The sequence below is a fragment of the Sander lucioperca genome, chromosome 9 (assembly GCF_008315115.2).
Source record: "Sander lucioperca isolate FBNREF2018 chromosome 9, SLUC_FBN_1.2, whole genome shotgun sequence".
Taxonomy (NCBI): domain Eukaryota; kingdom Metazoa; phylum Chordata; class Actinopteri; order Perciformes; family Percidae; genus Sander; species Sander lucioperca.
In genome coordinates this window covers 34,182,243-34,210,234 of record NC_050181.1, presented here as the reverse complement: position 1 = coordinate 34,210,234, position 27,992 = coordinate 34,182,243, and the positions used below count along the sequence as shown (strand labels likewise).

General features: G+C 40.7%; 3 protein-coding genes and 1 long non-coding RNA gene across 9 annotated transcripts in view; 2 read left to right on the top strand and 2 right to left on the bottom strand.

Moving 5' to 3' along the window:
* Nucleotides 1–16: 16 nt before the first annotated feature.
* On the top strand, nucleotides 17–9,155 carry zgc:66427 (uncharacterized protein LOC406256 homolog). Of its 2 annotated transcripts, XR_004104754.2 has the most exons (6): nucleotides 17–835; nucleotides 2,229–2,324; nucleotides 2,419–2,524; nucleotides 5,100–5,201; nucleotides 6,675–6,915; nucleotides 6,968–9,155. XR_004104754.2 is itself a non-coding variant. In XM_031298113.2 (5 exons), exons 1-4 carry the CDS (start codon nucleotides 310–312, stop codon nucleotides 5,155–5,157), a joined length of 786 nt encoding a protein of 261 aa, XP_031153973.1. In that variant the 5' UTR covers nucleotides 17–309; the 3' UTR covers nucleotides 5,158–5,201; nucleotides 6,675–9,155. The 2 variants fall into 2 exon arrangements, 1 of the variants encoding a protein (XP_031153973.1); XM_031298113.2 differs by having other exon boundaries at nucleotides 6,675–9,155.
* On the bottom strand, nucleotides 6,297–13,000 carry LOC118495814. Its single transcript, XR_004898260.1, has 4 exons — nucleotides 12,989–13,000; nucleotides 12,648–12,650; nucleotides 10,195–10,198; nucleotides 6,297–6,912 (listed from the first exon to the last, which is right to left on the bottom strand). It is a non-coding gene; the product is annotated as an uncharacterized LOC118495814 (long non-coding RNA).
* Nucleotides 10,662–26,225, top strand: si:ch211-284o19.8 (protein lifeguard 1). The gene is made up of 6 exons (XM_031298111.2): nucleotides 10,662–10,945; nucleotides 12,792–13,078; nucleotides 13,738–13,938; nucleotides 15,573–15,701; nucleotides 17,233–17,376; nucleotides 25,935–26,225. The coding sequence occupies exons 2-6, from the start codon at nucleotides 12,809–12,811 to the stop codon at nucleotides 26,067–26,069; spliced, it is 879 nt and encodes a 292-aa protein (XP_031153971.1). The 5' UTR covers nucleotides 10,662–10,945; nucleotides 12,792–12,808; the 3' UTR covers nucleotides 26,070–26,225.
* Nucleotides 25,966–27,992, bottom strand: part of parp2 (poly (ADP-ribose) polymerase 2) — a 17,197-nt gene continuing 15,170 nt past the window's right edge. For 4 of the 5 annotated variants that reach the window (XM_036004984.1, XM_036004981.1, XM_031298091.2 and 1 more), the window contains one exon: nucleotides 26,136–27,291. In XM_036004984.1, coding sequence (XP_035860877.1) covers nucleotides 27,132–27,291 — 160 coding nt within the window. In that variant the 3' untranslated portion in view covers nucleotides 26,136–27,131. Of the gene's footprint in view, nucleotides 26,055–26,135; nucleotides 27,292–27,992 lie in introns of those variants that run through there. The other variant, XM_036004983.1, reaches the window with a different exon arrangement.

Sequence of the window (27,992 nt, the reverse complement as noted above, 5' to 3'; positions counted from 1 at the left end):
TTGTGCACGGCTCAAAAGAGGAAGCGAAAACGCTCTATTTCCGCTGCAGCAGCGAGAACGAGCACGTCAAAAAAGAAAGGAAAATGTGGACAGTTAGGACAAACTGAGGCGAGGGAAGGAACATCGAACAACATATAGCATCTTTATTGAGCTCGGTTGCCAAGAAGTTGTTATTATATAAAGGTAGCAGACACAAAATTGACAGTTTAAGGGTCGTTTCGAGGTTAACTTGCCCCCTTGTTCTGTAGTGGTTCGCTTAGAGGAAGCAGCTCGGCTAGCCAGCTGAATTAGCTAGCTAGCTCGCTAGAGATGGGGACGAGAGCAAGTCGCCTACAGGAAGACCCGGTTCCCCCTGCTTTCGGAAAAGATGGCACAAAGCGGGATTCCTATAGGCGAACCCGCTGTACCAGGCCCACCAGTCTTATGGTCGACTTCTCGGGGAGCTTCGAGGACACGGAGGCCAACCGAAGCCGATCAGAGGAGGGCAGTGACTCGGACCTGGGGCAGCATGGGGCGAGCGCCGACGGCAGCCCCGCTGACCACCACAGCATCCCCTCTAGCATTAGCCAAGCGTCTCCTGCGGACGACAACAACAGCGAGGGGAAACCCGAGGAAGACGGGAATATAAGCCCGGAGCCTCCCGTGGTAGCGGAACACCAGTCCGGAGAGGAGACAGGCCGCACGCCCCACCGCACTTTTTCCGAGCGGCTGCCCGGGAATAGGCACTCCTCCGCCCGCAGCGTGGGCGCAAGATCCGCCCGGGTTCGAGGCACACACCAGCGGCCGGTTTCAGAGGCTTGGATCGGCCTTTACCGTGTTAACAACCGTCATGGCAGTAAGTTAACATATTGACAGTGCAGTAGTATTTTCTATACATGTATTTTTTTTTATTTGTGGCGCATAAATAAAACTTGCCCTAATAAGTGTCTGTCTCCGTCAGTAGTTAATGTTTTGTGATGTACCTTGTTTTTAGATGTCAAAACGGCTTACATGCATGTATTACATGGAATTCATGGATGATGTTAGAGCTTGGCAATATCAGCTTAAATAAATTACTCAATACCTCGACATAAAAAATGGGACATTTGGACATTGACTGTTGATTCGTCTATATGACAGCTGCTATTTAACTGAAGACATCAGTGGGTGACTGACGGGAATAGAGAAAATAATAGTAATATGGATATGATGGTTAAGTAGGAGGTAGGGGTATTCATTGTAAACTTTACTTGGCCATGATAGTAAAATAAAGTCAGAGATACTCACTCCAGAACAGCCTTTAAGGCCAAGAAAATATATCTAAGACAGTGTCAATAGTACACAAACTCAAAGACATTTAGTCTCATATAACACTATTAATTTAGCTTCAAAATATCTCCCAGTGCAGCCCTTAACTCCACCCAGTCAATAAATTAAATAAAAAGGATTATTTGGGGAATTTACATTCCTGAAGAGATAATCTCTTTTCCCGTGCTTGCATACTGACGAAAATCATCAGAGACCCTATTGTATTAAGCAGAGCTGTGGCGTAAACCTCAAAGTGGTGACATACATGCCCTTTCATATCACAAGGCCTGTTGACAGTGGTTGTCGGTTGCAAATCCTACAGCATGCAAGTTGAAAACTTTAAGTAACCAACCACCCTGTTGTTAAAGTGCAGTAAAAATGGGAACTTGATTTTGCAGAGGAAGTGAAAATGCATACTTGGTCTGCATTAGATTAGACAATCGACTACACAAGAAATGGTGGTGGTGCATGACATTCAGAGCCAAAACACAACATTGTGGTGGGTTTTCCCAGGCCAGCCCTCCGGCAAGTATAGGGAAATGGGTCACAACTTCAAATGCCTGCTCACTGCTGGCGACAGCTCTTACATGAAGGAGGGAAATGTAGGGCAGAAAGGCACGCTGTCTGTCCCATCTACTCATGGCTCTTGTGTTTGCTATCCCTTCAGCCCTATTCACTGTTTTGCACGGTGCATGCAGTCAAAGTTCTAAACTATTTTGGGTCAGTTGCACTCGGGGGTCACGTCATTCACACTGTCTCTGGGATGACAATCACTGATCGGGTTTCAGCCTGCTCTGTGGTTCGCCAAGTCAGCCTGTGTAATCTAGTCGTCCAAACATAGCACTTGTGCTCGACGCGATGTGCACATCATCTGTTTTTTGTGTCCCGCTGTGACACACAATGTGTCAATCTCAGCTATGTTGTGTCTCTGCTCTGTGCAGATATCCGCTGTCCTTTCTGCTCCAAGCCCTTCCCCGGGGGTCGGATTGAGGATCACCTGTTGAGCTGCCTCACGTCTCCTCCCCTACCATACAATAGTAAGTATCATATCACAGAAATGGCCTGACGCCTGTGCTTTTTAAGACTGGAAATACTTATGGTTGCTCTGTGTGTGTGTTTGTGTGTGTACAGCGGATGTGCTCAGTAAAGACAGCGGCGAGTGCTCCATCTGTTTGGAGGATCTGGTACAGGGAGAGACCATTGCCAGGCTGGCTTGCCTCTGCGTCTACCATAAGAGGTAACAAAGTTCAGTTGATGTATTTGCATTACAATAAAATACAGGCAGATACAAATGCAAAGAGGAGCGTAAAAAAAATGCAAATTAGTGCTGGGGAGATTTTAAAGCGTAACTCTCACCAAAATGCAACCCAGGGTCTTTTTGTGAATGTACCCAAGTCAAACTTTCGTTTAAAAGCATAATTAGGACGCAAGCGCCACTTTTAAGATTTACCGTATTCTCGTTTTCCAGTCAAATGGCCTTTTGAATGGGAGTGCTAGGGGCACTTCTATGACAGCATCAAAATCGCTATTTTTAAAACACTAAGAAGGATCGACACAACATGAAACTTTGCTCCAAGTATGACCAGGGGCTCTACACCTTAACAAAAGCATTGACAACATTGTTTGTGTACACAGAGTTTACTAAAAAGAAAAAGGTTTTGAACAACTCACTTTAGTAGTTGGTTTTTCCGGTCGCTGCCATCTCGCCAGTCAAAAAGAGTTTGTGTACACAAACAATGTTCTCAATGCTCCAGTTCATGTGTAGAGCCCCTGGTGATACTTTGAGCAAAGTTTCATGTTGTGTCGAGCCTTCTTAGTGTTTTAAAAATAGCTATTTTGATGCGATCATAGTAGTGCCCCTAGCACTCCCATTCAAAAAGCCATTTGAACAAAAATACGGTAAATCTTAAAAGTGGCGCTTCCGTCCTAATTATGCTTTTAAACGAAAGTTTGACTCGGATACATTCACAAAAAGACCCTAGGCTGCATTTTGGCGAGAGTTACACTTTAAGAACAGGCGTTGTGCATATGGCGGGAAAAATGTGCTATTTCCTGATCTGAAAAAATTTGGTAACTGGGGTAAGGATTTTCAAAAATATGGAAGCAAAGGTTGTTCTGTACTAGTCTACATGTCACTATACATTTCTGATAACTAGAGACTCACTGTCCTTTTCCATGATATGATGTTCTTAACAGCCACTGCTGAGTTAATAATCATTATTTTGAACCCGAGAGGAAGTGGATAGCCCAAGTGCAGTGTGAGAGCCAAAAATCTGTTCACTTTATGTAACAAAAGAAAAGATGAACAGCTTGTACTTCTTTCCTCTAACTGTTTATTTTTACAAGTTCCAAGTAAACGATGTGACTATTTGCCAATGGAGCTTTCACAACTGTGAAAATAACTGCACCGTCATTACATTTTAATTAGACGTTGTCACAGATATACCGCATAGAGTTTCATAAGTGCTTTAAAAAAAAAAAAATAATAATCATGAAGTTGTGCAAGTTATGCATGTTTCAGCCCATTTAATACTCTTTTTCCATTTTCAAAGCATGCTGTAATGTTCGACACTTTCAGGGTGTTTTCCAACTTTCATGGAGTCATTGGTTTCCCATAATTTTGGAGATTGGACTTGCTGAGACTTGAAATTTACCAAGAATAGATAATCAGTCATAGTGTAGATCCTGCCTGGTATTTTCGTCCCATCGTTGTGTGTTCAAGCCGTTTTAAGTGCCTCTTTATTTGAAAATGTACACTCCACTGACTGAATAAAAGTAGACCTGTTTAACTGGATAACCAGCAGAGAGAAAGTTGAAACCTTACCAAACTTCTATGTCAGATAAAGCACACGCATGTCTATCTTTTGTCTTGGTTATAGAGCACATAAGCTTTTGGTTTTGTGCGTTTGTAGGTGTGGCTGCTTAGCTGTGTAAATTACATTCTGGTCACCCAGTAGAGCAACTGAGATTTGCCTGGAGTTTTAGAATCTAAAAGATGACTGTGTTGAAAATGATCATACAGTACATGTTCCACACTTCACACGATAAAAGTTATTTTTAATAACCAAATTCATATATTAGTGTAGGACTGCAACAAGCCCATTTTTTGACTTTTTTTTCTCGATTACTTGATTAATCATTTGGTCTATAAAATGTCAGGAAAAAGTGAAAAAAAGTGCATCACAATTTAAAGTTTGACATGTCTTCAAATTGCTTGTTTTGTTCGACCCAACAGTCCAAAATCCAAACATACTCCTTTAACTATCACACAAGAGAAAGAAAATGTAGGAAATTGTCACTATTGAGAAGCTGCAACTAGTAATGTTTGGCATTTTTTGCCAAAATGAAATTACAATCAATCAATGGGATAATTCAATTAAATTTTATTTACAAGTATTAAATCATAACAAGAGTTATCTCAAGACATTTTACAGATAGAGTAGGTCTAGACCACACTCTATAATTTACAGAGACCCAACAATTCCAACAAGAGCAAGCATATATTAAAGTAGTAGCAGATTATTTACTCTGCCGATCAACCACTTAAGTGTAGACTAATGGTTTTCAGCTCTATATAAGTGAGTACTAGCCCACCAAACTTGTTGCATTTTATCTCTGCTCCCGTTGCATTACAGTGCCAGAGAGCCATTTTTAGAACCCGCCGCGGTCATCACATTTAGTTTGGTTTCACACCGTAAGTGGAGACACCACATTCAAAACCCCCACCATAGAGGTTCTGGCACATCAACATGAGATAACCAAAATGAATGTCTTGGCCTCCCCATCCCTGTCTCTGTTCTTCCTCCCTGCAGCTGCATTGATTCCTGGTCCAAGGTGAAACCCTGCTGCCCTGAACATCCCTTCGATTGACTCACGGGTCACATTTACTCTGCACAGTGACCAACCCGACTCAGGTATATCTGTGCAAGACTCACTAAATGACCAGAATGTGTAATTAGCAAATGTTTCAATGCAAGTGCCAATACCATATCTGAATGTTCGGTATCGTTACCAAATGCTCCTTTTTAGATGGCTGACTTAGATGGCTGACTTTGAGAAAACGCAACCATTTTTATTTAATGTCAAAAAAAAAAGTAGCCTAAGTTCTAAAATGTAAAATGTCTGACCACAAGAACGTCTCCTGAATTGGTCATATTTGGATTGATATCATGAACTATGTGATCAGAGAATAAAGCCCAGTTCAGACCAAAGATACGCCACGAGACGAGTTGAAACTTGCTACTACTTGCAATCTGCGACGTTCTGAAAGCCACCAGTTTACACCAATGCGACTAGACGAGACGGTGTATCATCTCCATAGTAGGGCTGCAACTAACGATTATTTTCATAGTCGATTAATCTGTCAATTATTTTCTCGATTAATCAATTAGTTGTTTGATCTATGAAAATGTCAAAAAGATGAAGTCCTCAAATGTCTTTTTTTTGTCCAAAACTCAAAGATATTCAGTTTACTGTCACAAAGGAGAGACAAAACTAGAAGATATTCACATTTAACAAGCTGGAATCAGAGAAATCTTATTTTTTTTAAATAAAAAATGACTCAAACGATTAATCGATTATCAAAATAATTGGCAATTAATTTAATAGTTGACAACTAATCGATTCATCGACGCAGCAACACCATCAGCCGGCTTTGAGTCGGGCTGAGACGGGCCGGTTCAGGCCGCTGCAACGTTCTAAAACGGTTTTGTCTCGTCGCAAATCTTTGCTCTAAACTGGGCTTAAGTTAGCAAGAGTGCAAACGTCAGTTTTCAGAATTTGGTACATTTCAGTCGGTAATAAAAAGAAGTATTGAGGCTCAAAGCCCAAGCCCAATTTATTGTAAATCTAATATGAACAAATCCTTCAGATGTGAACTGCACTGAGTCGAGATGCCGTTAAAGGACAGTATTTTAATAAATATAAGATGCAGTTGTTAAGGCCTCGATTCCATAGCAACAGGCATCACACATTCCCCCAAGGAAGTTTCACTGACACCAAAGTAGGGAGCAAAACACCTACCTAGACTATTTTTATATTTAAGTAAGGCAGCATTCATATGAAACGTATTGTGATGATCATATTGTTTTATCTTCTTACAAATTATCCGCTATCATATATCGTATATATCGGGCCACAAAATGCAATATTGAAGTTTTTGTTCTATGTGCTGACAGACACATAATTGAACATCGGTTTAAATATTTTGTGGTTTTGCATGCAGTTGCCATATCATCATATGATATATTATACAGAAAAATAATATGAATGTGATATTGAGTTCAACCATATTATCCAGCCCTGTTGCAGACTATGTTTGAATACAGTCATTACAATATGCGTTACTTTGTCTAATCTAAAATGTCTGTCTTTTCCCGCCCTTACAGGAGACTACACTGAATCCCAATCAAATCCCAATAAAAATGTGTAATTGAACAAAGAAAAGCCCACAGTCCGTCTCCGACACAAACCTATATTTGAGCGGAGAACAGACGATCCTAAGAAGAAGCTCCTGTTAGCGACAACCGACGCTCTCCATTTGGATCGGTCCATTTGAACTTGGTCTAGGCCATTTTAAAGCCAAACTCCAACAGTAAAAACAGCCACTCTGTCTCTGTCTAATCTCTGGTTGAGACCCTTGTTGGAACACAAGTGGGCGAGGTTCCATTTCCATGTTAAGGACTTGGAACTCTCCCCAGAAAGATCTTGAATCTGGGCAGGAACACAAAAAAGTTAACTGTGACTCTGGATCCTCTCCTGTGTATTTTTTTTTTCTCCCTCCAAACGGGATTGGTCATTTTATCAAGTATTTAGCAGAAAGAGTATTGTTCCATGTCATACATTGGATGAATGTTTTCGTTCCTCGGCTAACCCCAAATGAACCAACCTCACACCGAAAGCGTGAACCATAACCACATAAACGTTTCTTTATTTTGAACCGGCTGAAGGTTGAGGGCTTGTTTTTGCTGAACGGGGGCTGCCGTTACTAGGCGTTTTCGTTTTTTTTTTTTTTACTATTACCTGTAAACATTTCAGGGAAAGTTTGGGGGCTAATTGTCATTATTTTTTTTTTTTTTTTAGTAGGTCAATTTTTTTGTAGGTGGTTAGTTAGCGCTGAGTTTAACATGCTGCTACTTGCTGAGTGTTTAGGAACATTGTAGGTATTTCATAGGGCCATAGTAGCGCTGGTGTTGGCACCAATTTGAGCACTTTTGTCCTTCAAGGCTGATTTTATTTTTTTCACATGAGGTCTGGGATAAGGCTGTGTGTGTATGTGTGTGTTCATGATGACCAGGGACAGGTAATGTCCTGAGCATGACTGTGTATTCAGGAAAGTGTGACTTTGTGTGTGTGTGATTACTGTAAGTTGCCCAGAAGTCTGCTTGGTAAAGCGGGTTACCCTTTTTTTAAGGCTAGTTTTTTTTACGCTGGCAAACATCCTGTTACACGTGGCATTGGTACGCAACGTGGCATTCTGTCCCTCTAACTCCCGTCTCCCTCCTCATTGTCAAACTCTCTCTGGAGTGTAGTCCGGATTGTTTTTGGACCAGACCCCAAGCGACAGTTTCGCCATCTGGTTACATTAATGCCAGATCGAGGAGGGATAAAGGGATGGATGGATAGAGGGATGGATTTTAGGGGGCATGTTTACACAAAGTGGCATCTGCCTCTCTCCCCAACACTGGAGGCTATGGACAGCTGATGGTTAATTATTACATAACTAGCCCCCACCCCTTTCCCTTTTTTTTTTTTTGAAGATATTATCTCATCACATTATGATCATAACTATTGCTAAGTGTTAAATGGCTTCCCTTTGCCTTTTTTGTGTGTGTGTTGATTGCCTTTGCCTGGTGAAGGGTTTTTCGTGTGCAAGCAGGTATTTGTAGTGTTTTTTGGGCTGAACTGAGGTGGTAGCCCAACAGTTAAGCTGCTCAACAGATGCTGACTGATAGAGGTTGTACACAGGCCAGGGGAAAGAACAAAAACATGAATTGATTGCTTTCGCTGCCTGTTCCATGTGTTTAAACCTCTGTGCTCACAAGTGGTATGGATCCGTTTGGTGGTTAGCCCGGTGCACAGGTTTCCTACTGGCTAGTTTGTTCACCCCAGTTCTTTTTCCTGGTCCCTGATGTTCTGCAGTCTGAGGTGCTACGACTTGTCCGGCCACTAGAGGGCAGCCCTGTGCATGTTTCTTATTTTTTGTATATCGGAGAATAGAAAAATAACGCCAAAAGTCCGTCTGTGCATTTGGGGGCATTGTGTGAGAGAGTGCAGAAGACGAGGTGCATTGATCATTAGATGTTACATTTGTTGTGGTGATAAGTTATGATGTTGTATACTTTGGCTGGGAGGGATGGGGGTGTTTGTTTGTGTGTGTGTTGGGGGGGTTTGGTGGTGGTGGTTGGGTTGTCGATAATGATAATAGACAATCTAAAACCCCACATTACTCTTTATTTACTTTCTTACCCCCCTCTAAGCTGTGTGGTGCAATACCTCAATCTTTACCAATGCTTACTAAACACTCTGTTAACTAGCGCCTCTCCAACCAAGGACGCTTTTTTGTATAAATGTCCCTAAATCCTTGGTCTTGGATCGCAGGGCACTGATCCTCCGTCTGCCCTGTGCTTTGAGGTCAGTGTATTAGATGAGAATCTGCAGCCCCAAGATATGGACAATCTGCCTTTACTCTGGTATTAAAAAAAACAAAAACAAATTGAATTTTATTTATTAAATTGTAAATATGTAATGCAATTTAAGAAAATGGCTTGGTCTTTGTCTGTTCAATATACTGTTTCTAAGCTCCAATCTTTTGTATGTCTCAGAAATCGTTTTTATATGTATTTTTTACAATAAATATGTGTGAGAGATGTTGTGTGACCGTCTGTTTTGTGTTTTTAAGTGTCAATGATGTGTTTTGTGGTTGTTCGTCCTGTCCAGTAACAGGACACACTGTCCTGAAGAATTGAATTGCTGTATGATGAGAATTTAAATTGCACTTATCTAATCTTTTTAAACCAACTACTTTTTAAAAGAGTGGCACTTTGTCTTATTTAATAATTGACAAACTTCTGAAATCTTTTAAAGTAAACTAAAGATACAATTTAGCAAATATGGGCTTTAATTCTGTTAGGGCTGCAACTAATGATTATTTTCATTAATGATAAATCTGTAGATTATTTTTCGAATCGTTTTGTCAAATGTCAGAAAACTGAAAGACTCAATAATTACCCAGAGATCAAAAGTGGCATCTTCACATTGCTTGTTCTGTCCAACAGTCCAAAACCCACATACTGTATTCAGTTCACAGTGAGATATGTCAGAGAAAAGGAAGAAATCCTCACATATGCCGAGCTGAACCTGGAAAGTGACTGAAACAATTGATTATAAATATAGTTGTAGATACATTTTCACTCAATCGATAAATCAACTAATCGTTTCAGCTCTAAATTCTAAGTTTTAAAAATATGTACCAACGTTGCCTGTTTGATTTGACTTATTACTTAACTTACTACTTTTGATTTATTGTCCCTTTAATGCACATCGATGTTGAAATATCAGCATGGTAACTTTCCATTATAGTTGCATTTTAATACATTTTTAACTTTTAGTTGTTCAGAATTGATTTTTATTTTAGAAAATGAATGCAAATGACAAAAGAAAATCTGAACACAAGGTTCACTCAGTGGCTGTTCTGGAGCTTTCAGTGGTATTACATGATCTTCCTCTGCCTTGGTCCCTGCTGTTTCCAAGATTAAAAACAATTCCTTTTAGTTTAAACCTTTAAGCCAACATGGATGAGAAAAAAATGGTATTTTGAACATCTACTGTTTCATGAAAGTCAAGAATGACCTTTTATTCTCATATGTACTGTATGCAGTAGGGAATACTACCTTCATGTTAAAGTACAAGCCTTACTCTTAAATGACTAATCTAATTAAATTACATCATGCAGTATTGACACAAACGATACACATGACATGTCATCTCTTATTAGCCTGATACTATAATCTGACTGAATCACCATTTAGTTTCACTTTTAGTTTGAATTTATCAGAAGAAATCTGAGATGTGGGGAAACGAGTCAGAGGACTGGGAACGGGCTACACACTCATTACTGCAATTGCAATTTCTGCCTGGCAACAGCTGACACAAAACATTTTCAGGTCAAGTATTCCCAGACACAAATCGGATAATAATGTGTCCTAAATTGTCTCATCTTTAATTTTGTATTTTGTAATTTTTTGTACTTTAATTTTGTGCTTGCAAACAGTGACAATCACAGGGTAAACAGTGAAAGTTGCAGTATAATAAACAGTTTATATGTATACTATACTTTCATTGTACTCTGGAAAGTTACATTTAGTTGGGGTCCCTGTGTTACTGACGTGTGGACCCCTGGAAGTCCCTAGACCCCACTTTGATGACCTCTGATGAAGTATGAAGCAACAGGGGTGTTTCAGATTTCCGCACTGTGAGTCCTTGAAGACAGGGAATTTTTTTTTTTCAAATTGCCAGGAAGTGAAACTCTACACCCGATTGGCGGAACAAATGACACCTAAATGTACAATCCCCACGCAAGGTATTTTTGTTGTGTATCGTCTCCATCTCAAACAGCACTGTGTGTGGTGTCAGAAACAACTATAACCCAGCAGGAAAGGTAAGAAGAACATTCAACTTTATTCTTTAGTCTTAAAGCAATACCTACTGTTTACTCTGCTTTTTATTTGCTTTACTGGTACTTTCAACAAGAAAGCAAACATTATTTGGTTAATAATAATCTTTTAGTGGCCGGGTTAGCTCAGTTGGTAGAGCAGGCGCACATATATAGAGGCTTACTCCTTGGCGCAGCGGCCGCGGGTTCGACTCCAACCTGCGGCCCTTTTGCTGCATGTCATTCCCCCCCTCTCTCCCCTTTCATGTCTTCATCTGTCCTGTGGAAATAAAGTCTAAAAAGCCCAAAAAATAATAATCTTTTAAAAGGGTCTATACTCTAATCACAAAAAAATATATTTTGCCAGTTACTCCTATACTCATTAAGATACATGGTACTTGTGCGGTCAGTGATAAAAATGTCAAAACACCTGCCTAAAAACACACCGCTGTGGTACGTCCGATTTGTTTTGTGTGATTTAGGTGAACGAGAAAGGAGAAAAGGAAGTACTGTAGGTGCAGCAAGTATAACTGCAACAATGGCTCTTTAAAACAAATGTCATTAATAGTATTTTGAGTTAGATTGAGTTTTAGATTGTCAGTTCAATGATTACTTTTGATACTACATTTGAAGGACATTTTAATATGTAACTTATGTAACATTTTGAATTTAGATATAATATGTAACTTTTCCGCATTAAAATGTCTGCTGTGAAAAACTATTGTCTTGTTACTATAACTTGCTGCTCTGGAAATTCAACCCTAGATAAAAATCCAGGTATATTTACGGGGTATATCATTACTGTTGGAGAATCAAAAACCAGGGTCCATCCATCCATCCATCTTCTTCCGCTTATCCGGTAACGGGTCGCGGGGGTAGCAGCTCCAGCAAAACCAGGGTGTTTGTAAAAAAAAACATAGCCTATAACAGGACACCACACTTGTTTTTTTCCACAATGTGTCCCCACAGCTGGAGTTTTACTTCCTAATGTTTTACACCATTATTGGGCAATGAGTCAGCAGCAGGTCTTGTATTTTAAAAAACCAGCTCTGATGTAAGAAACCCTGTACTTACTGGCGACAGATATTGAAAAATTACCCGTGTTTCATTAAATGGAACCAACAGAGAAAGACAGAACATTTGGGAGACAGATTGTCATTTCAGTTCAGACACCAAAGGTAATGAGTAAATCACATAGAATGTATATGAATGGACAGCGCATGCGTGATGTCACCCATTGGTTTGTGGAGATCTGCTATGAGTCGTCGAGTTTGCCGTTACGGGCGCAGCCATCCTGGTTGCGGATGTGACGATTTTAGACTAGAGGGGAATAGTGAGGGAGGAGCTCCTTACAATCTATGTTGCACACTTTCACTGGCAATCACATCATAGCCACGCCCTAAAACACCCCCTGCTTTATCGCAGATTTTAAAATCAACGAGACCATAATTCAAAAAATGAACATCATTCTGTGTTGCAGAAGACTTAAAACTAGCGATTGAGACCATAAACTCATTATGAAAATGTTTACTGAAGTAATAAATCAAGTGAGAAGTGGGTCACTTTCTCACAGACTTCTACAGAAACCGACTTCCTTTTGCAACCGTACGTGTCGCCCCCTGCTGAAATTCAGATAGAATGCAGGTTTAAGGCACTTCCGCATTTGCAGCACTTCGCCGAACCGGATGCTTTGTCCATTGATATTTACAGTCTATGGTAAATCATAGTGTATTTAGGTAAAACAACATCTTCCCACTGCTGCTGCTAGACAGAATGTATCCCATCAGACCTGTGCTTGCTTTTGTATAAGCTGATCCTTTTATGTGACTGAACTTCTGCCTTTGGCCCACAGTTTGACATCCCATCAGAATGTCAGATAAAGAGACACAGGATGCTCCTGGTTATGATGCGTCCTCTCCACCACCGTTATACTCCTACCAAGGACAGCAACCTACACCCTACTCTGCCGCCCCGGCAATGTACCCTCCACCCAAAACAGATACAACGTACACACATCAGCCTACCACTGGGTACGAGTCTTTCCGGGACATCATCCCAGAGGCCTCGTCGGACACAACTCCCCTGATAGTCTCATCTTCTTTTAATGACAAGACAGTGAGAAGAGCGTTTGTTAGAAAGGTTTGTACGACTTGTAATGGGCACTTGATTCCGACACCAGGATGGGAAAACCAATCCAAGACTAGTGCTGCACCATATGAGGAAATTATTTATTTGTGATTATTTTCACTGATATTCCGATTGAAAATTCAAATTATATAGTGTGATTTATGCGAGGATCTGTACCAAACAAAGATATATTTTTTTGTCTGTAGGATAGGATTTGTAGGCCGGGACGTCTCTGCTGCACAACAATACTTCATTCAGAACAGTTTGACACATATTTTGCCTTTAAACAAATATTGCGCCCCCCTGCGATTTGGATATTGCACTAGTCCATATTGCGATTTCGATAAAATTTGTGATTAATTGTGCAGGCCCTAGTCAAGAGCCTCTCTTGGTCACGAGAGACATTTCAAGGATAGCAAGATGATTTACAGGATTTCTGGAAGGCTAGGTCAGATGTAGTGCATGCTGGAAAGTGTACTAATCCAACAATCTCTTTTAATAAACGCCTGGCCAAGGAAAATTCATTTTTCCAATCCATAAATCCCGCACACAGATCATGAGTGTCAAGGCTGTTTTACTTGAAAACATTTATATACACCTATAAGATCAGTTGCTGTGCAGAATATTTATATTTATATATAAGTGCTTGTTGTTCATGTTTCCCTGTGCAGGTGTTCAGCATCCTGACTCTCCAGCTGCTGTTCACCTTCGGTGTGGTGTGTGTGTTCACCTTCTCCAGTGTGATCAAAGAAGCGGTGCAAGCCAACATGTGGGTCTACCTCAGCTCCGTCATCATCTTCCTCGTGGTCGCCACCGCCCTCAGCTGCTGCAAGTCCTTCAGTCGCCGTCACCCCTGGAACATCGTGGGACTGGTGAGTTACAAACACAGGAGCATAAAACCCCAAATATCTAATTGGGGGGATTCCTTTCACACAATCTAGATAGTCACCAATATTAAAGGTCCCATGGCATGAAAATTTCACTTCATGAGGTTTTTTAACATTAATATGAGTTCTCCCAGCCTGCCTATGGTCCCCCAGTGGCTAGAAATGGTGATAGGTGTAAACCGAGCCCTGGGTATCCTGCTCTGCCTTTGAGAAAATGAAAGCTCAGACGGTCCAATCTGGAATCTCCTCCTTATTATGTCATAAGGGGAAAGGTTACCTCCCCTTTCTCTGCTTTGCCCGCCCAGAGAATCTGGCCCGCCCATGAGAGAGAGAGAGACATCATGGCTTGAAAACAAGCGAAGCGATGGCAGTTGGTCAAGGCCACACCCCCACCCTCCACCTTTCCCCCCCTCTCACCCTCCACCTTGCCACCCCTCTCTCCTCCTCAATAGCATTTAAAGCTACAGACACAGAAATGGCACATCCTAAGGAAAGCTCATTGTGGGACTGGCTCTAGTGGCTGTAATTCTGCACCAAGGCTGAATTTCTGGAAAGAGACTTCAGATACAGTATTAGGGGACCACTAAGGTCTATATAAAAGAGACTTCAGATACAGTATTAGGGGACCACTAAGGTCTATATAAAAGAGACTTCAGATACAGTATTAGGAGACCACTAAGGTCTATATAAAAGAGACTTCAGATACAGTATTAGGGGACCACTAAGGTCTATATAAAAGCATCCAAAAAGCAGCATGTCATGGGACCTTTAAAACAAAACATTTTAATGATGACTTAAAGGGAAGTTTACCCTGACAATATGATAAAAGAATCGCTTTGTAGTTTAAAAGGAAATATATAAAGGATATGAAACACCTGAGGTCACACAGTCACATCATATAAAGAGAAGTGAAAAGTTTTGGTCAAGGAGGCAAATGGTGTCTCAACTAAATGTTGTTCAATAAAGAGCACTTTTCTGAGGAAAAAAAAAAAAAAAACCCAAGTAGAAGTAAAAGTATTAACTATAATTACTCCAAAAATATGTCTACATAAACAAATATATACTATATTCCAGTACAGTAAAGACATTAAAGTAGTAATGGTAAAACACGTTGGCCTCTTTACATTTAAATGGGCTCTGAGAAATTGGTACATTTTTATTGTTTCCAAATGAAAACCTCAGTGCGCGCGCACACACACACACACACACACACACACACACACACACACACACACACACACACACACACACACACACACACACACACACACACTGTGAGTCGTTGAGGTTTTGTTGGTGTGTGAAATGAGGACAGGCTCTTCCTGTATGGTGATCATTAAATACACAATGCAGAGACAGTGTGCCAGGGCTAGGAGGAGGAGTGTTCACCCAGCAGGGCTTCTGGTAGAAAAAAAAAAAAAAAAACATGTCTGCACTTAACACATTTTTCATTAAGGGCTATACAAGACTATACTTATTTAAAGACATACAATTATTTATTAAAAACAATCTGTTTGAAGCAGTTCAACTTGTGAAGCTATCTATAAAGCAAACTATGGGAAAAAGGCTTTGTGAGATGATATCGGCGATGTCTAATGCACTGAATGTTGTGCCTCCAGGTTGTGGTCACCCTGAGCTTGTCATACATGGTGGGAACCACCGCCTCCTTCTACAACACCACTGCTGTGGTTATCACCATGGGAGCCACGCTGGCCATTTCTGTCGCAATCATCGCATTCTCTGCACAGGTCAGACAGCCAGGCTGAGCCAAACAGCTGCATTTCTGTTTCATGTGCAGACTTTTCAGTTGCCTTAGTTTTGACGTCATAGCTCTCAACTGTTTCTTGTGAAGAAAATCCATATTTGACTTTAGGATGACACGTGTTGCAAGTCATGGAAAATATCAGAAGAGGCGGATTGTTAATGTAGAGCTGAAACAATTAGTTGATTGAAAAAAAAAAAAGTCAGAGATGATTAGAATAAGACTAAAAATAAGAATTAGAAAAGGAAACAAACAATACAAAATTATAAATATGGGTTGTAAAAAATATTAGAATGCCTAGGTGTACAGTCTATTGTAGGTGGGATGTGCAATTTTTCAGGATATAAAAAAATTGGTTTTATAAATGCATTCTTATGTACGGTGCACAGCATAAATGAGTACACCCATGGTAAATTTGACTAAAAAGAGGAATAAAAAAATCATCTTTAGGAAATTGAACTTAATGCCTTAATTAAAACAATTAGGAAAAATCCAACCTTTAAGGACACCAATTTTCTTTGTGAATGAATAATGTATCGTAAATAAATACATTTTCTGCCTTAAAATACAGGGAGCATAAGTGAGTACGCCCCTATGTTAAATTCCCATAGAGGCAGGCAGATTTTTATTTTTAAAGGCCAGTTATTTCATGGATCCAGGATACTATGCATCCTGATAAAGTTCCCTTGGCCTTTGGAATTAAAATAGACCCACATCATCACATACCCTTCACCATACCTAGAGATTGGCATGGGGTACTTTCCATAAAATCATCTCTCTATCATCTCTTTATCAGGATGCATAGTATCCACAATACTATGCATCCTAATAAAGTTCCCTTGGCCTTTGGAATTAAAATAGCCCCACATCATCACATACCCTTCACCATACCTAGAGATTGGCATGGTTTTATTTCAGTTAGCCTAATAGCTGGTTTGATTTGCATTGAGAGATGATTTTATGGAAAGTACCTCTAGGTATGGTGAAGGGTATGTGATGATGTGGGGCTATTTTAATTCCAAAGGCCAAGGGAACTTTATCAGGATGCATAGTATCCTGGATCCATGAAATAACTGGCCTTTAAAAATAGAAATCTGCCTGCCTCTATGGGAATTTAACATAGGGGTGTACTTACTTATGCCCACTATATTTTAAGGAAGAACATTTATTTATTCACAATACATTATTCATTCACAAAGGAAATGGGTGTCCTTAAAGGTTGGATTTTTCCTCATTTTTTTAATTAAGGCATTAAGATCAATTTCCAAATTTTTTTTTTTTAATTCCTCTTTTTAGTCAAATTTAGCATGGGTGTACTTTATGCTGAGCACTGTATATTGATCAACATATCATGTATGGTCTGTAATATATGTTTGCTTTATTGTAAAGAACATCCACTGACTTGAAGATTATGAAAAATGTACATAAAAGCAGCTGTATAGTATATGCAATATATGGACAAATAATGTATTAATGAAATCAATGAATGTACTAATGTGTTGCTGTGGTAATTGCAGACTCGTTATGATTTCACTATTTGCTACGGCGTTCTGCTGATTTTGGTTGTGGACATGATCATGTTTGGATTCTTCTGCACCTTCTACTACTCCTACATCACTGATATCGTCTACGGATGTCTGGGTGCTCTGCTGTATTCACTGGTATGGGAGAAAAGAACAATGTATACATATATGATAATAATACTACTGTCTAAAGGGATTTACAAACAAGACTTAAACAGCACTTCCCTGCGTATAAAGTAGAAGGACAAAAACATATCTAATACAGGTTCTTCTGTTGTCCTGGTCCCCTCAGCAGGTTAAAAAGTTCTATCACTGATACCCTGTAAAAGCTTTTACTGCCATCAGACATAAAATACAACCTGTTTTGCAGGTTCCTAAGCTCTGTGGCGTCAAATTGCACAGTTCCACTTTTTAATTTTTGTTTTTTACATTTAACCTCATGAATTGGTTTTATTTAGAGCAAATAAGGGTACAGCAGTGAAATAAGGCCCTGCACCCCCACATGGGTGCTTTAATTAACAGCTTCAGCAGAGAAAAAGTCATGAACACCCAGCCTTGAGAAGAGATCTGATCAGGCCAAATAAAAGAAAAACCCCTGTGAACGATTATTATGTAGGGGCTGTGAAGGCAACCAAGTCTAAGTGAGTGCAATGGTCAACAAGCCAGAAAGTGGATGTAATAACTAAGATAAAATGGGATTTTTTTGGAATTCATCCGATCTCACACACAAAGAAACTTCTACGTTTTAAGGGACTGTTTGGCATTTATGGAATGGACCACCGGAGGAAAATAGGGGAGGGTTATGTCTTTTTATTCTTTGTCTGTCTGTGTGTGGGTCTGTCTGTCTGTCTATGAATGTGTCTGTCTGTGTGGGTCTGTCTGTCTATGAATGTGTCTGTCTGTCTGTGTGGGTCTGTCTGTCTGTGTGTGTGTGTGGGTCTGTCTGTGTGTGTGTGGGTGGGTCTGTCTGTCTATGTGTGGGTGGGTCTGTCTGTCTGTCATCCATTTTTTTTAGTCTAGGGGGGAGGGTCACCCAACTTTTGTATTCATGAGAACAGCAAAATTTCAAAGTGGCTTGTTTGATGCATATTTATCCATGTCGCTCCATGTTGCTCTCACAGTCTCGGCCCCTATCGTTAGCAAATGGGTCCCTCCCTGTTTAGCCAGACAATTTGAGCTGTAGCTTTCCCAAACTGAATAAATCCCACTCGCACATATAAACACAAAACTGCTTTGCTAGCTCCATCGTGTTGTAACTAAGACATCTGCTGAAAAAATAATTTTAATTTTATTCATTAGCATGATTGCCTTACTGTTTAGTTCAAAAACATCCCAAAAATAGTACGAAAACATAGCGAACCAGACGCAAGCTTTTATTTTGAAAAGTCAAAGCTCGCGGACAGCAACAGCCGGGACGGCATGAGACGGGAGGTCTCCAGGCTGCAGCCATACCCGACTCAAATATTCTTTCGGTCAGGTGACTCAGGGTCGGATCTACAGGGAGGCAAGGGGTGGCAACTGACCCCCCACTGTAGGGCCTTGCCCCCCTAGCTGCTCCCCTTTGGTGTTCAAAAAACTGTGCTTGTAAAAACAAACTGCCACTATGTCCACAAGCTTCTTAAAACATTGAAACAAACAATTAATTTATATTACTTAATAATCAGTGTTGGGAGTAACGCGTTACAAAAGTAACGCAATTACAGTAATGTATTCCTTTTTGCTGTAACGCAGTAATATAACGCATTACTAATTAAATTTCGGTAATATTATACTCGTTACAATCTCAGTACAATGCATTTTAACCGCCGTATTATTTTCCTGTCGCTGTATTCAATGGTTAAGATGACTGCAGAGACAAATACATTTGCGAGATGGATATTATTTTCAGGAGTTATTACGCTGCGTTGAAGTGAGCTGTCCTGTTTCTGTTCCCAGGGTCAGAACCAGAGACAGTACGGACAGCATGTATGTCCCAACAGGTGACGGTACGTCAGCGGCTGACAGATATAAACATGTCGGGAATTAATGTTGAGGCTTGCTAACACGTAAATATCGTTGCATTTTTATCAGCCGTGGAGAGTAACTCTGCCTGTAGTGGAATGGCTTCGAATGACGACCAAAAACGCTTGTCTTTTACTGTGACCATTTACTGTTCAATATGTTGCAGTTTTACAAATAAGAAAGTGAACAACTTGAGCCTGACGGACATGTCGCTTCTCAGTAAGCTAGCAAGAGTAGGCTACACAACAGACAACTTCCGTGTAGCCTACTTCAAAATAAAAGCACTTCCTGTGACGGTTCACAGTAAAACTAAATTACTGTTAAATAAGGTTGTGTAGGCTACCTTTTCACAAATCAGCTGTAAATCAAGTACTGTAAATAATTTTAATAGTGAGTTTTAATCACACTATAATTGAACATTTCCTTTAGAGTGTTTTAACCTAAACAACATGAATTTCTTATTGAAGTGCTATAAACAAACATTTTACAACAATGTCGTACTTTTAATTGAGTATTTTCATTTTCTCCTACTTGCCTATTATACGTTTTACTTATCTATTTTGTATAGCTTTAGTTACTTTGCATATTTATATTAATTATACAAAATATGAATAATCTATGATGTATTAAAGTGGATAAAGAGGAGACTTTATTGATCCGGTGGTGAAATTCACAAGCTAGCTGCCAAATCAAACTTCCCCTGTTATTTTGGTGAAAGTAACTCAAAAGTAATGCAAAAGTAGTGTAACACATTACAATTCAGAGACAGTAATATTGTAATATAACTAATTACTCTTAAATGACAGTAACTAGTAATCTATAATGTATTACATTTTGGAAGTAACTTGCCCAACACTGTTAATAATAAATAACAATTGTAGATGTAATCTTATATATATATTTTGGGGGTTTAGGATGCAAATGAGCGTTTGTCCCCTGATTTATACATCAAACTCTATTACACATGACTGTAGTGCAACTTAACATTTAAACAATAATAGACTAGCTCAACTAAACCAAATTGCCTCAACAGCAACTAACTAGGATTAATTAAAGAAAACCACAAACAAGGTCCTGGTTTTATACTCACGGCAAACGAGCCCCCAACTTGTTACGACCGGCTCACAGGCCACAACAAAAGAGGGAGATGCACAGCAACGTAACAATAATAAAGTGACATTTATTAAATAATGATGCAAACAAAAGAACGATGAGGTGTGATTGTCAGTATCAGTGATGATTGAAGGTGTATGGATGTAATGGAGAATGTGAGGTGCATGTTGTCAGTAGTTAACAAAGGGAAAACTCAAACAGAGAGAAAACATGTTGGTGTGCAGTCGGGAGAATGTGGCCGCCTGGTCTCGGGGCAGGTGGGGTTAAATAGTCTGGGAGGACCGGCCAGGTTATCAGTCATCTCATTATCTCCTCCGCTACACCTGCAAGTTAACAAGCCAAACCACAGTACACATGTACGACAGGCCCAGGGCCGTCACACCAACAAACATCATTTTGATGCATTTATTTTAAAAGATTATTTGTGTAGCTAGTGTTTGTTTGTGTGTATGCAGTAGTTATAATATAGTTGTGAGGACTAGTTTCAAGAAGCTTGCGCATAGGTGAGGATTAAGGTGAGGGTGTGGGTGCACAGACCTCATTCCCACCATCTTCACTCCTACCAGATGGACCTCCAGTGGCATGAGGGAACCCATGACGACCTTCATCTGGCAGGAGTTGCAGGGGGCTGCCGGTGGTCCGGTCAGTTGGACTCTGCCTGTGCCTGTCCCCAGGTGCAGGTTTGTCTTCGGAGTTTGCTCCCCTAGCCACTGCACCCTCCTGAGTTAACCCACGTGGCTGTGGGGTTGCCTTCTTCCGCCTTCCCAGCCGTTGTGGTGGTTCTCACACCAACATCTTCCACCTGCGCTGCCATTGGGGTCTTCAATATTTACCCATAGCTGGGGCTATTTACCCATAACTGGGACAGTGGTTGACGGGCATCAGGGCGTTTCCACTCACCGATGGGCCTGCATGCCACGTCTCTGGGGCCCACTGCTGCTCCGAGATCCTGTACAACTTAACCTGGAACCACAAGGGACCAGTTACCATGTGTGCCACGGGGAGGCGTGTACGAGATCTTGGCAGTGGAGAGGCTATGTACCGGCTGAGGAGGCTTACACACTCGGCTCCTCTTTTCGCCCCTGAAAACAAAGGGCTATCCGGTGGCAGTAGCTGAAAGCAGAGAGTGGCAAGCAGAAGCAGCATGCACTAACTACAAGCACCACTACTGCAACACTACTGCACGGACGCATCACACTCCCTACGTGTACACACACACACACACACACACACAGACACACACACAAACACACACACACAGACCCAAACACACACACGCACACACACACACACACACACACACACAGACAGACCCACACACACACACACACAGACCGACAGACCCACCCACACAGACAGACACACACAGACAGACAGACCCACACACAGACAGACACACCGACAGACAGACCCACACACACAAAAACAGACAGACCCACCCATACACAGACAGACAGACAGACAGACAGACAGACAGACAGACAGACACTATACAAGTACAATTTATTTTCCTCAGCCACAAAGAAGCTTTTTGTACCACTTCTTCTTCTTTGGCTTTGTTATTATCTGGCTCTGAAGATCTACCAGCTGGGACCTCATGGTGCTCTTGGTCCTCTCTCACTGCTGCTCTTTTTCCTGCTGAGTCAGCTTCAGGCTTTCTGTGGCCTGAAGGAGGGATGCCTTGTCCTCCTTCCACTGGTTGAGATTACTCTCCAGCTGCTGCTCAGTCTTCTTCAGAGCAGGCAGGAGGCAGTCACTCACAAAGCTTTGCTCGTCGTCATTCTGATCCACATAGGAGGCTCTTGTTTTGTCGCTCTCCTCCAGCAGGGAGGTTTTCTCCTGCTGCCATAGGACACGCTCATTCTCTAGCTGATGTTCACACTTTTTCTCAAGAGCAGCCATGAAGTTCTTGTTGCTTTTGTCCTGCATCTCCAGCTGGGCTCTATGGGAAGCCTGGGATCTTCTCAGTATCTCCTTTGCCTCCTCGTCCTGTTTTAGGAGAGCTTCCTCCATCTTGCTCAATTTATCCTTTAGCTCCTGAGCTTGAGCCCTCTCAATCTCCAGATAGCTCTCCAACGTCACGTTGGTTGTCTTACCTACCGCGAGCATCTGTCTCTCTTTACGAAGCTCGATCTTCTGAGTCTCCACATTGTTTTTAAGAGCCTCCTTCTCTCCCTTCATCTGCTCCAATTCGACTTTCAGATCTTCAGTAATGAAGTACTGCAGGTCGAGATCTTTCTGGGCTTTTCGCAGTCTGTTGCTGATTTTTCCCAGCTGGGATTTCAGATACTCTGTTTCCCTGGGTGGGGAGTGGACACGTTCAGCCAGAGCCTCGTCCAGCTGGGCTCTATGGGAAGCCTGGGATCTTTCCAGTATCTCCTTTGCCTCCTCTGCCTGTTTTCGGAGAGCTTCCTCCATCTTGCTCAATTTATCCTTTAGCTCCTGAGCTTGAGCCCTCTCAATCTCCAGATAGCTCTCCAACATCACGTTGGTTGTCTTACCTACCGCGAGCATCTGTCTCTCTTTATGAAGCTCGATCTTCTGAGTCTCCACATTGTTTTTAAGGGCCTCCTTCTCTCCCTTCATCTGCTCCAATTCAATTTCCAAAGAAATATGGAAAGGAAAAAGATGGATGTCTTTGCACAAGAGCAGTACACACAAGTATGCACCAGTTGGGATGCCATTTCCTCTAACTCCAATAACCATGTGCGCTCAGCAACTACCTATTATTTAAGATGTGCATTTACCACAATAATTTTTTTTTTTTTTTACTTTTATTCAAACTGTCCAATACTTTTTATGTTGGATTTGAAAAGCCGTTTAGCCCCTGCTCATGTTTATCTTGTACATGTTAAAAGTTGTCGTAAAGGAAGCGAAATATGAAGCTATCCCTATCCCTCGCTGCTGCAACAGTGAGAATTTCCCCATTGTGGGAATAAAGGGCTTTTCACACGGGGAGCGACACTTCGCCTGCCTAGTCGTGTGGATCCGCGGGATCTCGCTCCTCATGTGAAGGACAACGCTCCGTGATTACACGCCAGGCGATCAATGTGTGGTAGCCATGGGGATTCTGTGCACTACTGTCCCTGCCGTACAACTGAATGAGATCAGCTGACTGTGGTATCATATATCCCTAATCACAGGTCCATTTATAACAAAAAGTGGCAATCCTAGTATTTTCCTAACCACGATCTGTTATTGTTAATAGCTAAAGTTAGCTAAATTAGCATAATCATAATTACGGACGTTACCCGATAAATCCAGTCTTGTGCCAATGCTCTGACAAGCAGAAGCCCCGCTGTGTATGTCCTGATAAAAGTTTAGAAAACAGTTTTATATTTTAGTGAACTCACAAACAGCAAGAATCAGTCTCTTGTTCATTGATTTGCACGGCGTGTTGCTCGCGTAGGGAAAAGTTCGACACAATTTAACTCTTGCAGTGGGCGGGCGTGTGACGAGCACAAACGCGAGTTTCACGGGATTGCACCCGCTTGTCACGTCGCCTGTCAAACTGCACACATTCTATTCTATTCTATTTGTCTTACTATATCAGTAATTATGATCAACCAAAAGCTCAAACAACAGAATTATGTTATGCAGTTTTACAGTTTTTCCTCTATTTGCCACACAAGCCATTTACATATGGGGGTTTTACGTGTACCGTCTTCCAATGCCACCCTGCCAAGACCTTTCGCCACCCCTTTGCCACCCCATGTCAAATTTTCTAGATCCGCCACTGCGGTGACTGTAGTAGCATGCAAGCTCCTAAATTGACGCTTGTCTGAGAAATGGAGTTTTAGAAAATGTTCAGCTTCGGCAGCTTTACCTATATGCTAAAATATACAATGACTGAGGAAGCCTAGTGACGAGTCCATAGCAACCAGTGTTGAACTTGTCATTACCCAGTGGTCCTTTGTTGAATGGTCTCAATGTTTTGTTGTTTTATTTCATGTGAATACTAGTTTACTAGATGACTAACTTAGTATTTGAAGTAATGCAGTAATGCAGGAAGTGTGCATTTAGTTTCCATGCTTATTGTGTTTCCACAACAATGTTAGTGAGTAAATCTACTGAAATGGTCACCACACCACAACAGTGGAGTGTGGTGCGTAAGATCAGAATGCAGAGGTTTAGCCATATATATAGAACAATATTGTTCTATATCTATGGGTTTAGCTACCTATGTCATGGCTGTAAGAAAACAAGAGACATTTGTACATCTTTGCGAAGTGTAAACCTGTACAGAAGGCTCCAATATAATATATTGGGAGGGTCATCCCTTTTTTACCAAATCATTTGGGAGGGTCATCCAAAATGTATCACTGGTGAAGGCTGGGTCAAGTCTATAACTCCTCCATTGGCCCCTGAAATAAATAGATATAGAATATATAATAGAAGACACTTAATTAAATATGCCGTATACATGTGTATATTAGACCTTTTTACAGCAGGCTTGTCATATTAGGAAAAGCACAGGTGTAACTTAAAACATCAACAGTGGCTCTGTTCTATTCAGGTTGTGGCTAGAAGGGATACAGCTACAACATGAAGCAAAATCTTTTTAATACGGTCACCCAGGAAATGCATGTTTGTTCCTCCGGAGTGTTTTAATACAAACCACGATATATTTCCTAAACTTAACTGGTTGTTTTGGTTGCCTAAACTTAGTTGTTGCCGCTGCATGACGCTCACTTTTTCTCAGCTAAACGCTGTAGCCGTATCCCTTCTAGCCACAACCTTCTATTCGAGTATTAAGCCATGAAAGTGTGGCAGCGAGCCAGCACGCACAATACCGGGACCCTGAAACTAAAGCAGCTAAAAGGAATTCCACCATCATTCATTTGATTTACATTAGGGCTGAAACGATGAATCGTTTTCAAATCTAAATCGAGATTTGAAAGAATGTGATTAGCTAATCGTGAAGACAGCGATTAATCTAATGTGCAATATTTAGTTGAATGTTTGGTTTAACATTTTTATTCCTCTTTTTATTATATTTACTGTTTTTTCATAAGATGAATGCTGGAATAATGTTACATATCACAGATTGTTTACAGAAATCTTCTATTTTGTGTGGATTTTTCATTTATCTTTATAATTTTATTTAACATGATGGTAGAAGGAGTAATATGTAGATGCTGCTATTGGGCTGAGGCAGATCAGACATTTCAGTTTACAGGAAATAACTGATTTTTTTTATTGGAATAGTTTTTTTTAATTATTATAACTTTAGCTTTTGTGATATTCTGTGGTTGACTGTTTAATGTTCTATGCTTATTAAAATAAATATCTATTTTTCCATCATTGCATAAGAATATAGAGCAGTTTTGATAGTGTCTCATCTTATAATGCTTCATGACACAGTGAATATTGAACTTAAAAATATCGCAAATCAAATCGTAATCGCAATATCTGGCAATTCGATTTTCTCCCTAAATCGTTCAGCCCTAATTCACACCTACTTTTCCTACTGTGACATGTCACAATTTCTTCCATAGTTTACTAATAGTTTATCTGGTTCTGGCTCACCCTGTTCTAACTCTTCTTCCTCCTCCTCCTCCTCCTCCTCTCCCTCCCTTCAGTTCCTGATGGTCGACTGTCAGCTGATGATGGGGAAGATGAGCTACCGTCTGGATCCAGAGGAATACATCAACGCTGCTCTCATGCTCTACCTGGACATTGTCCTCATCTTCCTCTACCTGCTGGGGAGGAGGTGAAACTGTATACACTAAATATGTTTACACACAAACACACACAGACAGACCGACACTCCAAACTGTACCCGCAATGAAAATGTACTTTATTATTATGTATGTACTGTAGCTCCTGTTTTAAGTGACAATGAAGGAATGATTATCAGTGTTTTTACAGAATCTTGTCTTTGTCTAAGTTTTACATAAACAGAAATTAATATTAAAAAAATGTTGTACTGTATTTGTTGTTTTGTAGTGCATGTTCCACCATACAGATTTGCGCCGACAATTATCTAAACAAACAAAGGCATTCCGTTTCTGTTTTTCTCAGCATTAAAAGACACATTCAATAAAATGTAGGTAATTATTTAGTATAAATGCCCACGTCAAACCTGCTTAAAGAACTTCCAAATCATTTTGTTACGTAATTAAATCCAAATGCTGATAATCCAATCGATCCTCAAAGCCATCAGTGTTTCATACAGCACCAAAACAGAGACCAAACGGCAATACAATACCGTTTACATTGATATAAAGACCTACGAACCATGGACAAAAAGTAGTGCAAAATGTTCCACGTATTTCCTAATTTTACACAGGTTTATCCTCATTTTAGGATCTCACACTTCCATCTGTTCACGTTCAGAATTTTTTTGACAGGGCCCGAACATCATTTTCTGACTCAAAAAGAACGGAGATGCAATGTTGTACTACAAGAGAAACCCCGCTGAGGAAACAAGTCAAAGCAGTTTTGTCGGTGTTCTTCCACCAACCGTTTAAAACCCAATGACATCAGATATGACGAAGAAAAGCAGCAATAACGTTTTGGCATTAACTGACTAACTGATTGTTGAAAACAGTTGCCAAATGACAAATTCTTGCAGCTCTACATCACCAAGAAATTAAAGATGTCTGTTAACCACCCACCCAGTATCAGCAGTATTCAGGTTTAACATCCTTTTTCCCAAGAACCAGAATCTAACTGTATACTAAGAATGACTAGGTAATATATAATCCCTGCTTAGTAAAGAGCAAATTGACCGAAAACCTCCAGATTTCAGACATCTACACCGTTTGTTAACGGCCTCACCACAGTGAGGAGTAGTTGAATTTGACCCGCAGCAGGTACCTCATGCGAGTCTGGGCAGGGTTGTAAACAATGAACTCGTTGTACAGGAGGGAGTAACAGTTGTTTTTACCCACCCCCGTCTTCACCGCCGGCCCCATCGGCACGGTCACACCATCGCTGAGAAAGAGAGAGAGAGGAACACAAATGTGAAGTTTTATTCAAGGACACATAAGTGCATTATGTAATTGCCTTCTCTTTACCATACTTCTTCTTTTAGAGAGTTGGTTTCAGTTCATGCCAGCAGCACAATATGAAAATCAACTTGCAGAGATGAACTGAAACCAGTTGCTGCCAGGAAGCTGGGAAATCTAATCAAAAAAAGTATATGTTTGCACAAACAGCACAAATCAGCACAAACGTAGCACAACGATTGAGACCATTTTGGGGAGATTCAGACATTAATGGGGGGCTGGGTGACGTCACACGTGTAACCTATAAAGCGTTAAAAACATAGTAGCACAAATGTGTTTTTTTTTAACAGCACAAATCAGCACAAACGTAGCACAGCGACTGAGGAAAAAAATGTTCCGATGACGTAAAACGACGATTTTTGCGTCATTGGAAGATTTTTTGCCCAGAGGCAATGGACTACAGCCAGTACTAGGAGCTACCTCCACATTTCATAGGGGGTTGGACTGTCGTCATTTCACGGAGATTCCAGAACAAAAACGAGGGTCAGCCATCTTGAATCCTAGCTTACTAAGTTTATACCACAGCCCACCAAGCGCTATTGCTAGTAGCTATGTGTTAGCTGAACTTTACGGTGTGTGTGCACTAAATGTAGCCTGTTTTGTATGTCGTTTTTATATAATGTCGTT